The sequence below is a fragment of the Loxodonta africana genome, chromosome 9 (genome assembly GCF_030014295.1).
Source record: "Loxodonta africana isolate mLoxAfr1 chromosome 9, mLoxAfr1.hap2, whole genome shotgun sequence".
NCBI lineage: Eukaryota > Metazoa > Chordata > Mammalia > Proboscidea > Elephantidae > Loxodonta > Loxodonta africana.
Window position 1 is genome coordinate 118,396,870 of NC_087350.1, and position 13,146 is coordinate 118,410,015.

General features: G+C 49.4%; 1 protein-coding gene across 5 annotated transcripts in view; it reads left to right on the forward strand.

The window, feature by feature from the left end:
* RCL1 (RNA terminal phosphate cyclase like 1) overlaps window positions 1-13,146 on the forward strand; it is a 179,846-nt gene that overhangs the window by 19,115 nt on the left and 147,585 nt on the right. For all 5 annotated transcript variants that reach the window (XR_002783746.2, XR_010322877.1, XR_002783747.2 and 2 more), the window contains 3 exons: window positions 2,407-2,582; window positions 10,175-10,249; window positions 11,298-11,422. Coding sequence is in view for 2 of the 5 variants with exons in the window: in XM_023539423.2 (XP_023395191.1) it covers window positions 2,407-2,582; window positions 10,175-10,249; window positions 11,298-11,422 (376 nt within the window). In the remaining 3 variants the exon portion in view is untranslated. The remainder of the gene's footprint in view (window positions 1-2,406; window positions 2,583-10,174; window positions 10,250-11,297; window positions 11,423-13,146) is intronic.

Genomic DNA, 13,146 nt, shown 5'->3' on the forward strand with positions numbered 1-13,146 from the left:
TTCCATTAAAAACTCTTGTATCTGTATTGTGTAGGAGACCATGACAAACACCCTTTGGCCAACTCCATAAACTGTGTACCTTTGCACACATATTCAGGAAACTCTGAACTCTTTCTTGAGAAAGAAGACAAGCTTGGGTTCTTAAGTGGCCCTGTCCCACCTGAGACTCATTGTTCTGTAGCTGCTTTCAGCCATACCTTGCAGAGAAGAGGTTGAAGGCATGAGAAGTTCAGGTGTCCTTTGCAAGATGGTGATTCCACTGGCTGGCCCTCCTTGGTTTGTTTACTTTGACATTGCTGGAGATTTTTTCAGCCATTTTTTATTGGTGATTCTGAGGAGATAAAGTTATTTTCTAGTCAAATCTGCAGCTGAGTTTAGGGAGTAAGGCATGTATATGACCCCATTCTCACCCTGCCCCCCACCCCCCGCCTTATTCTGATGATCTGGTTGGTTTCTTGTTTGCTGGTTCGTAGACCTAGACGGACAGATTGGCATGGTGTAACTGATTTCACACCTAAATGGTTATATAGTTGTTTTTTGACTTTTTGACCTAAAGGATTGGTTTCATGATCTTGATGCCATTTACAAGGAATGACTCTTTGAGAAGGGTTGATTTTCTTGATCAGATTCTGGTTTTGATTGTGATCATTTGGATTTTAGTTTTTAGGGTAGTAAAACCTAAATTTACTTTCTGAAACGCCCAAGAGCTGCCACCCTCTTGAGGGACTGTACACACGCATTCCTTTTACGTCAGATTGGGGGTTTGGTAGATTGCGCCGGAGGACACTGCAGGAGATCTTGAGCAGCAGCGGTACCTTGTTCACCCAGATCAGGGTATTTTACTTTGTGTTTTCTTCAATGTGTAAATACAGTCAGAAAATACCATACTTTTCTGAAACTTACTAGATGATATGAGTATGCAAAAAATGAATAAAGATGCTAGAGAGTTGCCACTAAAGCTATAAAATAATTTTAGATATTTCTATTTGCTAACATTAAACTTAAATAGCTCCTATTACTTGAATTGAATCTGTGCCAATTACTGAAAGATGCATTTAATCCTCCTAAGAGTCCAACACAATTGAACGCATCGTCCCCCTTTTACAGATGAGAAAAATGAGGCTCTGAAGGCTTAGAGAGCTGGCCTAAAGGCTTCCCGACTCCTAGGCCTATCCCCTTACTTCAGAACCACACTTTTCATTTCTATTATGCAGGATCCCCAAAATGCCAGCATTAGTGGGGAAGAGATGTGATGGACCCATGGCATCTTAATTAAATTCTGCTGCAGGAGGGAAGGAAAAAGCAGCATTTGAGAGCCGAGAGGGATCTAAGATGTCAACTACCCTGGCCCCAACATTTTAATGGTGGGAGTGGAGGTGTGGAGTGTGTTAGGGACTCACCCAGAGCCACACAGGTACTTCCCGGGGGAGACTGACTGTGTCTCCGCCCAGGCGACTGGGGCTTTCTATACCTGGAGCCCCTGTAGCACCTGCTCCCCTGTAGTGACACCATTCTCTCCCCAGAGGGATGCTGGTGCTGACTCGGCTTTGGACAAGCCCTAGGCAGAGTGAGCCAAGTTGTCTTGGGTGTTGGCTCATTCCTGAGTTTCGTATTTCAAGCAGACTTTTTCTGGCTTCCAGCACAAAGATCCAAAATATAACGGAACAGACTCCGCAAATAGTTCAAGTGCTTCTCTTTCTGCCACCTGAGTCTGACCGTTTGTTTGATATGTGAGGCCAGGTGGACTCTAGGTGGCTTAGAATTAGGAAGCAGAGTGGCCGTCTGTTCCAAAACCTTCAGGGTCCCCTTTGTGCTGACACGGTGATGTCATTTGCCTGACATTGAGGTCCCTCTGCTACCTAAACCCACCTGGTCTCCCAGCCTTACTCCCACTAGTCTCCTTCATGCCTTTGTGGGACCGTGGCTCACAGCACCATATAGGACAGTGTAGAAATGCCTCAGAGGGTTTCCAAGGAGCGGCTGGTGGATTTGAACTGCCGATCTTTTGGTTACCAGCCTGCGCTCTTAACTACCGCCCCACCGGGGCTCAGATTTAAGGATAGCATTTGTAAGCTCCGCCACTCAGCACAGCCTGAGAGTGTGGCTTTGGGGGACCAGGTGCCTCTCAGGATCCCTCCTCTGTGTTCTGTCGTGCCATTGGTAGTTCAGATGGCGTGGGGTGGGATTTAATGTATTACCGTCTATTAAGTTACACTCACAGTTTATTTTGTTATGGAGGCTTCACAGCAGTGAGTCAGCCTTTGGAGTGGCTTGTGGGCTCCCAGGAATGGTATTTTGAGCTCCTTTGGATGACCTTGTCAGACTCACCCCTTGGGATCCCGGCCTCTGTTGCCTTTGTGACACACGGCTTCTCTTGCTGAATGCGGCCCTCTCCTCCGGCTCCAGGCACGACCTTGTACTACCAGCCCGGCCTCCTGTATGGCGGGACCGTGGAGCATGACTGCAGCGTCCTCCGCAGCATCGGCTACTACCTGGAGGCTCTTCTCTGCCTGGCTCCATTTATGAAGCACCCGCTGAGAATAGTCCTGCGAGGTGTGACCAATGACCAGGTTGACCCTTCGGTGAGTACTGAGGCCGAGCTCTGGTGTGACATTTGTTTTGCTTCTTGTCATTGCCCAACTTCTGAGAAAAAAGTTCTTTATGAAGCCCAGTTTTAGTCCTGAGTATATGCCTTTTGTATGTTTACCTTGTGATTTAGAAGTTGTCTTGGTCATCTAGTGCTGCTATGACAGAAACACCACAAGTGGATGGCTTTTAATAAAGAGAAATTTATTTTCTCACAGTCTAGTAGGCTAGAAGTCCAAATTCAGGGGATTAGCTCCAAGGGAAGGCCTCCTCTCTCTGTCGGCTCTCGGGGAAGGTCCTTGCCATCAACCTTCACCTGGACTAGGAGTTTCTCTGCACAGAGACCCCAGGTCCAAAGGATGTGCTCTGTTCCTGGCACTGCTTTCTTGGTGGTATGAGGTCCCCAACTCTCTGCTTACCTCTCTTTCCTTTTATCCCTTTACATTGAATCAGGGGTGTGACCTGAGCAAGGGTGTTACATCCCACCCTAATCTGCTTTAAGCACAGTCTGTCTCATTCTGGAAGCTCTCCTGAAACTTCTTCAGCGTTGTAGCAACATGCAGGCCTCCGCCGACAGATGGGTGATGACTGTACATGAGGCGCATATACCGGGAACAGAACCCGGGTCTCCCACGTGGAAGGTGAGAATCCTACCACAGAACCACTGTTGCCCCTTGGAACCAAAATTAGTTATCATGCGATTCAGCAATGTTTGGTCTGTTAGCATTCAGCAAAGTGTCTGTCATTGTTATGTCTAAAATCCTTCAGACCAGATGCCTGCAGCCCTGTTGTGCTTGACACGAAAAGTGGCTGACGTGTGTGAGTGAGGCGTGGCTTTCATGAGGCCACGTGCAGAGGAGGCTGGGGGCAGCAGAACAGGGTTTTAGGCAGCAGATTTTAGCCCTTGACATTACCACGGCATAATCTTCAATTACCCAGGCTTCAGCTACGAGCTCAATTGTGCTTCTTCCGAGAAGAGTTTGCAGAGTCAGAGTAAGAACAGGGAAGGAACATGTGAACTTTGAACATGTGTGGACCCAGCAAGCTGCTTATTAGCATGGTAATTCTCCTGCGTGTATGGGGAATATCGTTGGCGATCCAGCTCAGCTTTTCATTGTACCCTGTCAGAGCTGCCTAGTGCTGCCGTAATAGAAATGCCGCACATGGTGGCTTCAAAGACCAGAAATTACTTTTCTCCCAGCTTAGGAGGCTGTTGTTGTTAGATTTGATTCCTCCTCATAGCGACCCTGTGTACAACAAAACTAAACACTGCTGGGTCCTGCACCATCCTCACAATCACTGTTAGTGCTTGAGCCCGTTGTAGCAACCAGTGTGTCAATCCATTTCATTGAGGGTCTTCCTCTCTTTCGCAGGCCCCCTGTACTTTACCAAGCACAATGTCCTCCTTCAGCGACTGGCCCCTCTTGATAACATGTCCAAAGTACGTAAGGTGATGTCTCGCCATCCTTGCTTCTAAGGAGAATTTTGTTGGCACTTCTTCCAAGACAGATTTGTTCATTCTTCTGGCAGTCCATGGTGTATTCAATATTCTTTGCCAACACCATATCAAAGGCATCAATTCTTTGGTCTCCTTATTCACCGCCCAGCTTTCACATGTGTAAGAGGCGATTGAAGACACCATGGCTTGGGTCAGGTGCATCTTAGCCCTCAAAGTGACATCTTTGCTTTTAACACTTTAAAGAGGTCTTTTGTAGCAGATTTGCCCAATGCAAGGAGTCGTTTGATTTCTCGACTGCAAGTAAAACGAAGGCTAGAAGTGTGAATTCAGGGCACCGGCTCTAGGAGAAAGCACTGGGAAAGATCTCTTCGAGTTTCTGTAGACCCAGTGTTCCTTGAGTCCTTGGCGATCTCTGCGTGGCATGTTTCTTCCCCTCCATTTGTGCTTATTGTGCTTCTCTTTTTATATCTCAAAAATGAGTAGGTTTAAGACATACCCTATACTGATAAGACCTCATTAACATAACAAAGAAACCCCTGTTCCCAAATGGGATTACACCCACAGGGTTGGGGTTCCAGCACATATTCTTGGGGACATAATTCAATCCATAACATGCCTGTTATGGCTGTCTTAGTGCAAGTCTGAGTGGGTTTTGTCAGATGTGTGTGTGCCTAGAGAAGTCCTGCCCAGGTGTCTTTGATGTCTTGTGGCAGGAAAGGGTCCCCCCCTTTGGTTACTGTGCTGTCCGTGGAAGGTGTCCTCAAGCTGTTGGCTGTGATGTGAGGAGGAGCCCACTTGTCTCTGCCTCGGCAGACATGGGTCAAGGCCAGGGAGCAGGCGGCTTCTGAGGCCGGCTGTGTGTTGCTTTCTTACCAGGGAGGATCACTTAGTTGATGCCATGAGCCCCAAACGGAGACAGCTGGCATTCACCAAGACACCTCCCAGGGTGGAAACATGGTTAATATGTTCCAAGCCATTAAAAGGCTTACTTCTCAACTCTTGGAAATCCAGCTGCATAAACTCTTCTCTGGGGATGCTGAGTATAGCGCAGGACCTGAAAAGTCGAGCTGTGAAGGGATGTTGCGTAAGCTGTTCAGAATTCTTAACTGGTTTCAGATGATTGCTTTTTCTCCCCTGCATTTCTGGAAGATTCTAGGAAATGACTGTTGGCGCTAATAGCTGGAAGGGAGGCAGCTAGCTTTTAGGTTGGAGAGGGGTTGGGGAGGGGTGCCTTAAATAATGAAAAAAGGCCTGAGTGTGAGGGGACTTCAGCAGTGCCCCAGTTTGGTATTCTTAGTCGCTGATGATCTTCGCAATGGCAGTGTTGAAAAAAGTTTTGTATATTAACAGAGACAAAGATCAGCTGGTGAATTCCCCTTAGATGATACTGGTATGTTGTTGTTAGGTGCCACTGAGTAGGTTCCGGCTCATTGCAATCCCACACACAACAGAACGAAACACTGCCTGGTTCTGAGCCATTCTCAAAATTGTTGCTATGTCCGAGCTCTTTATTGCAGCCATCGTGTCAATCCATCTCATTGAGGGTCTTCCTCTTTTTTGCTGACCCTCTAATGTCCTTCCTCAGGCCCTAGTCTCTCCTGACAACATGTCCAGAGTACATGAGATGAAGTCTCACCATCCTTGCTTCTAAGGAGCATTTTGGCTGTACTTGTCCCAAGACAGATGTGTTTGTTCTTCTGGCAGTCGATGGTATAGTCAGCATTCTTCACCAACACCATAGTTCAAAGGGCGCTTGGATCAGGTACACCTTAGTCCTCAAAGTGACATCTTTGCTTTTTAACGCTTTCAAGAGTCTTTTGCATTAGATTTGCCCAATGCAATTATATAGTTTGGTTCTTGACTGCTGCTTCCATGGGCATTGATGGTGGATCCAAGTAAAATGAAATCCTTGACAGCCTCAGTCTTTTTTCCATTCGTCATGTTTCTTATTGGCCCGGTTGTGAAGATTTTTGTTTTCTTTATGTTGAGGTGCAATCCATACTGAAGGCTGTGGTCTTTGATCTTCATCAGTAAGTGCTTCAAGTCCTCTGCACTTTCAGCAAGCAAGGTTGTGTCATCTGCATATCACAGGTTGTTAATGAGCCCCCTCAGATCCTGATGCTACGTTCTTCTTCATATAGGCTGTATAACTCTTGGCTGCAGAATATCGAAAGGATCTGTTCTCCTATGCTGCAGAAAGTGACTGAAATTGCATGATTAGCATTACCTTCGTTGCTGCCTGGCTCCGGCCCAGGATAAAATAATATAACTAAACCTGGATAAAGAGTGTAACATCTCCAGCCTGTGCCTTGTTCGTTCAGAGCACTTCTCCTTTTCTACATGGATGTCCCATCGGTTCAGGCATGTATCTACTCTCTGCCTACAGGGACGAATAAGATGAGTGACTCTGCCCTCAAGGACCTTTCAGACTCATGGGCTGGAGAGCTGTGGAGACAGCTATGGAGACTGCAAGGCTGCATGATCCTGGACTGTGATAGAGGTCGAGTCCCCGGGTAGTGCAAACTGTTAACGTGCCCAGCCACTAAACCAAAGATGGGCGGTTTGAACCCATCCAGCAGCTCTGTGGGAGAAAGACCTGGTTATCTGCTTTCATAAAGATGACAGCCACAAAAACCCTATGGGGCAGTCCTACTCTGTCACATGGCGTCACTATGAGTTGGAATCGACTCAGTGGCACCCAACAGCAATGACAGAGGTGGAGTCCCTGGGTGGTGCGAGCAGTTAATGTCCTCGGCTGTTAACCAAAAGGTTGGAGATTCAAGTTCACCCAGAGGCTCTTTGGAAAAAAGGCCTGGTGATGCACTTCTGAAAAATCAGTCGTTGACAACCCTCTGAGCCCAGTTCTCCTCTGACACACATGGAGCGATTTGGAGTAGACTGGATGACCATTGGTGATGATGTTGTTCCGTGCTGTGGATACTAATTCCTAGTGACCCTGTAGGACAGAGCAGAACTGCCCCACAGGGTTTCCAAGGCTGTCATATTTACGGAAGCAGACTGCCACATCTTTCTCCTGCAGAGCAGGCTGGTGTGTTCGAACCGCCGACCTTTCAGTTGGCAGCCGAGCGCTTTAACCACTGCATCACCAGGCCCCTTGTAGTTATGATAGAGGTACAGAAAACGTGCTGAGGGTCAGGGAGGACTTAGATGAAGGGAAGCCACATGAGTCTGTCGGGGTTTTAGGAAGTTAATTCTGGAAGTGAGTGAGGAATGAATCAGAGATGACTAACTAGTCTGGACATTAAGGAGATGGAAGCCAGAAGGAAGAGAGAGATGGGAAGGACAGTGTGGGGGAGAGATGGCTTATAACTTGGCAGTGACTGGCTATGGGCCAGGAGAGGATGCCATATTTCTGGTTGACTTGACTGGTGGTGATTGGAGTTTGACCCAAGGCAGAGGATCAATGTGGAAGCACGACAGGCAATGCGTTTGGTGTTGATACTGTTCCCCGGGACGTTGTCAGGATACCTGCAGGGTCCGTCCAGTTGACAGTTGGAAATGATTGTCGGAAGCCTCAGAGGAGTGTGAGATGGGGACTGACTAAGGAGACCGGACCACACCTGGAGTTACACCTGGGCTTCTGCCTGACCCTCCAAGTGAAATTTGACTTTGTCCTTTGTGATTGGGTATAGGCAGGACAAGAGAGGAGATCCTCTATCACCGCATCTTTGTTTTCTCCCCTGGGGGCTTAGGGGCTGCTGAGTTCCAGGGAGCCCTGCCAGCAGAGCTGCCTGCATCCTTCATCTCACCTTTTCTCGGAGTCCGGTTGGCCTCTTCCCATCTGCCCTCAGTTCCAGTCTAGACTGAAGTCTTCTCTGTTTTGGCAGTCACAAATGCATAGCTTAAGTTTCTAGGCGTATTTCACTTTAATATTTAATTGAAATTAACTATTCTCTAATAGGTATAATAGGTTTTCCTATTAACTGCCCTCACTCTGCCTGGACCTGTTCTGAACATATTACTAGGCCTCATGGTTCTCTTCTCCCTCTGCTTAATTTCTGATCTAAGGATACTTAGTTGGGGCCTAGGAGTCCTGGTGGCGCAGTGGTTAAGTGTTTGGCTGCTAACCGAAAGGTTGGGGTTTGAATCCACCAGCTGCTCTGTGGGAGAAAGATTTGGCAGTCTGTTTCCATAAAGATTACAGCCTTGGAAACCCTATGTGGCAGTTTTACCCTGTCCTGTGAGGCCACTAAGAGTCAGAATTGACTCGATGGCAGCAGGTTTGGTTTCTTTTTGGTTTTAGCTGGGGCTTCATCTGTGGTAGAAAGCCGTGTTGGAGTATTGTGCTGTTGAAACTTAGCATGTCAGAGGTGGTGGCAGCTTGGAGACAGCCAGGCTGTGCCCCTTAGGGACAAAGCAGTTAAGACAGTTTTCATTTTCTTGTCTGAGACCACACAGCCGTTAGAGGCAGAGTCGGGACCAGGACCAGGGCCTTCCCCTGTACCCTGTGCTCATGCTGCTGGCCATCACTGTAGGCTGAGAGGGGCTGACTCTGGTTCCACTGGGACAAGTCAGGGGTGGGTTTCTCTCCCTTATTATGCAGGTTATTATGGGTTAAATTCTGTCCCTCCAAAATATGTCATAAAAGTTGTGGTGTCATCGCAGGGAGCGTGACAGAGGGGCTATTCCAACAGTTTGACTCCACCAGGTGCTCCTCGGAGACCATATGGGGCAGCTCTGCTCTGTCCTGTAGGGCTGCTGTGAGTTGGAATCACCCTGAAGGCAACAGGTTTGGCTTTTGGTTTAGTCCCCTGAACTGTGAGAAAATAAAAGCCATCCACCCGTGGTATCCCTTATAGCAGCACTAGATAACTAAGACACAGGTGAAGCGACATTTACTGACTTGTCAGATAAACGTGTTTTGAGTGTCGTCCCTGTTCTCTGTGAGGACCCACACAGGAATAAGAAGGGCACCCAGCCTCCCAGGAGCTCTGACAGTGGAGGAGAGAAGAGGCCACACTCAGCGAAGTCTACCCTTAGCTGTGACTGGTGTCGCGGCACTTTGGGTACTGTGCTGCCTCAGTTGTTTGTGGCTCTCCTCCCCAACTGCTTCCACGCTGTGTCGAACCCCACGTACTTCCTACCTGACTGTGAGGTGGGCACCATCAAGAGTCTTTAAGTATGCTGCCGATTGGTTTGCTTGGGGTTGGAGTGTCACCAGCTTTAAACACTGAGCAGCCATGTTGGGAAAAGATTAAAAAACAAGGCTGATACTTTCGTCCACAGTTTTTGTACCTGCGAAAGAGTGAGCAGAGGCTCCACTTGGTTCAGATCAGATCAGCTGCAGTCTCTCAGTGCTTTCTTTGTGAGGCGTGTGCAGCTCAGGATAGCCCTGTGAGGTGGGTGAGGTGTCCATGTCAGAAATGAGAAGACAAGTGTCTCGTAAAATCACAGTCTTCCTTGGGCAGAGCCAGGCTGTGGCCCCTCTAGAAGACAGCGGCCTTTCCCTTGACCAGACAGCATCTTTGACTTGGTCGTTAAGCCTCAACCCACATCAGGGGCTCTTTCTTTTTTCCATCTGCCCAAGGTTTAGTTGGGAGCCCTGGTGGTGCAGTGGTTAAGAGCTCCGCTGCTAAACAAAAAGGTTGGCAGTTTGAATTCACAGCCACTCTTTGGAAACCCCGTGGGGCAGTCCTACTCTGTCCTGTAGGGTTATTATGAGTCGGAATCATCTTGACAGCAACGGGTTGGTCTCTTGGTTTTAAGGTCTAGTTAGTGAGGCCTTGTTGGGTCAGTGGTAGAATTCTTGCCTTCCATGTGGGTGGCCTGGGGTCTGTTCCTGGCCAGTGCCCCTCATGTGCAGCCATCACCCATCTGTCAGAGGAGGCTTGCCTGTTGCTATGATGCCGAAAAGATTTCAGTGGAACTTCCAGACCAAGACAGACTAGGAAGAAAGGCCTGGTGGCCAGTGCCGAAATTCAGCCAGTGAAAACCCTGTGGGTCACAGTGATCTGATCCCCAACTGATCATGGGGCTGGCACAGGACTGGGCAATGTTTCGTTCCATTGTGCGTGGGGTGGCCATGAGTCAGGAGCTGACTTGCCCAGCCCCTGAGGACAACAACAAGGTCTAATTAAACTTTCGTTTTCCCCTGAAATAATTTTATAGGTTGATGTTCTCAAGGCGACAGCCCTCCCTCTACTGAAACAGTTTGGGATTGATAGTGAATCTTTAGAGCTAAAGGTAAGAATGCGTGAACGTTGCCTGTATCTGTGTAGAACATATCCTTGGAATTCAATCTGTGTGTGCATGTGTCACACTCGAAGTCACCATTCGTCAGAAGACCCGCAGGGCTTATGAACCAGCACTGCATGCTTGAGCTGAAAGGAACCCGTTAGTAATGACAACAGCACCTAGGTTACATTGCACCTGTTTTGTGGTGGGTGCTGGCATGAGCGTCTTACCTGTATCAGTGAACTGCCCATGGTCACTGAGCTAATAGGCAGTGGAGCCAGGGTTCCGGCTGTGCCACCTCTGTGGTCTAGATGACCTAGGTGGAGTTTATGTCCCAAAACCCACTGCTGTTGAGTCGATTCTGACTCATAGCGACCCTATAGGACAGGGTAGAACTGCCCCATAGAGTTTCCAAGGAGCGCCTGGCTGACTTGAACTGCTGACCTTTTTGGTTAGCAGCCGTAGCACTTAACACTACGCCACCAGTCCAGGGGCTCCCAATCTGGGTGCTCGGAGGAGTCACGGTATTTCCAGACCTAGTAGAAGTAATTTAGCATCTGTCTGTCTGCTGTTGAAAGGAACCACATCAATGCACTGTGGTGACCCTGGATATCTGAAGCCATTTAGCCCGTGTTTCCTTAATTGACGTTTTTAAATAGGGGAAATGACTTCATTTTTATTTAGTGACATAGAGTTCTGATAGCTCCAAGGAGGAAAAAGGCTCCTGAATGTTAAGAAGTAGGCTCAGCTGATGAGCTAAGGAGGAAGCAGGTCCCCGTGATGGATGGACCTGGTCAGGGTTACTCAGAGAAATGGCAGGGCCAAGACCTTGTCTTGGACGCGTGGGCTCTGTGTCCGCTGACTTTTCTGATACACCCCAGGGTGGTCTTGCCCAGCACACACCCTCTTGGCATGAAGGAAGCTGCGGTTGGTCTTGGCGGGGCTGAGTTGCACGTGGAGAGCTGTCTGCCCGATGACGAGCCCCTGGCCTCCTCTTGCCAGGCTGGGAGTCGGGGTGGGCGCTGGGTCCTCACCCCGTCTTCTTGCCCGGCTGCAGGTTGTGCGGCGGGGGATGCCCCCTGGAGGAGGCGGCGAAGTGTTTTTCTCGTGTCCTGTCAGGAAGGCCCTGAAGCCCATTCAGCTCATGGACCCAGGAAAAATCAAGCGCATCCGCGGAGTAGCGTATCCTTTGCGTTTGGCTTAGCGCGCGTCTGTTTTTTACCTCTCCAAGGTGTGACTGACTAACCACAGCTTCTCTTCTTCCCAGGCTGTTAACGTTGTAGTTACGGTGCTTTAGTATGTGCCTCGCCGGCCCTGAACTCATCAGTGGATTCTTTAAATTTTTTTTTCCCAGTTTCTGCTTAAGCAAATAGCTCCTGTGTGTGATGCTTTCCTTAGGCGTTGGTTTGGGAGCCACAAAAAGCAGCGCAGCCCCCGCCTCAGAAGAGCCCTTCATCCGTGCTGGAGACAAATCCACAAACTCACAGTTGTGACCCAAAAACCCACTGCCATCGAGTCGATTGCAACTCATAGCGACCCTATAGGACAGGGTAGAACTGCCCCCATAGAGTTTCCAAGGAGCTCCTGGACTGCCAACCTTTTGGTTAGCAGCCGTAGCTCTTAACCACTGTGCCGCCAGGGTTTCCCTCAGTTGCAACAGAATGGGTGAAATGACAGGGAAAGATGCAGACTGGGCTGCCTGCGTGGCCAGGCTGCCTGGAGGGCTTCGGAGGGCTGGGGTAACAGTGATGAACAGTCTCTTCCGTTAGCTAGTGCTTACCGGATGTGTGCCTTGCGATCACTTCACACTCGCGTGGGCAGCCTTCCTTTGCACTGCCCAGGACGGTGGATGCCCCCCGGGGGCCAGACATTTCAGCCACTACTCTGCAGAGCCGCCCCCTTGGCAAACACCTCACAGGAATGTAGGTTTGAGTTGAGATTGTCATCTTTGGCAGTTGAGGGGCCTGGCAAAAAAGAGCCACCTTTGGAAAAAGCGTTAGTCGGTTTTGCAGTTTTTTCTTGCCAGGCTGGTTGGCTTGTGGGGCTGAGCTTGGACATGTGTATCCCCAAAAGAGGCCTGAGCTGGGAGAGGGTAGCCCCACTCTGTGTGTTTGTGGCTTCAACTGAGTTACCCCATGTTTTCCCTCTTGTACTCCAGATGATCAGCCAGGACCTGGGTGGGAGCAGGGGTTGGTTCCTGCCAGCAGCTGGGGCTGGATGGGGCCCCCGACTCCTGTCTCCCTGCCTGACGTGGAAAAAGGAATACTGTTTTAGTCTTGTGGCACTGACCCAGCAGCCACAAATCTGCAAACCCAGAATGCTGGCTTTCATGATTGGGCACACAGAAGTCCAGGTAGAGGCAGGAGAGGGAGGGATTTTGGGGACAATCTGGTTTCCTTTCCCTGACGGTAGGGAGGGTACTTAGCGCAGTGTCTGTCAGTCTCTGTCACACGCGTGTACACACACCTACCTGTACCTGAAGGGCAGGCGTCCCATGTGGACTTAGAGCAGTGTCTGTCAGTCTGTCTGTCACACGTGTGCACATGCACCCATCTGTACCTGAAGGGCAGGCATCCCATGTGGACTTAGCGCAGTGTCTGTCAGCCTGCCTCTGTCACACCTGGGCATACACACTTGTCTGTACCTGAAGGGCAGGCGTCCTGTGTGGGCTTAGCACAGTGTCTGTCAGCCTGCCTCTCTGTCATACGTGTGCGTACACACGTCTGTACCTGAAGGGCAAGCATCCCGTGTGGACTTAGTGCAGTGTCTGTGAGCCTGCTTCTCTGTCACATGTGTGCTCACATACCCATCTGTACCTGAAGGGCAGGCGTCCTGTGTGGACTTAGTGCAGCATCTGTCAGTCTCTCTGTCACACGCGTACACGTGCACCCATGTGTACCTGAAGG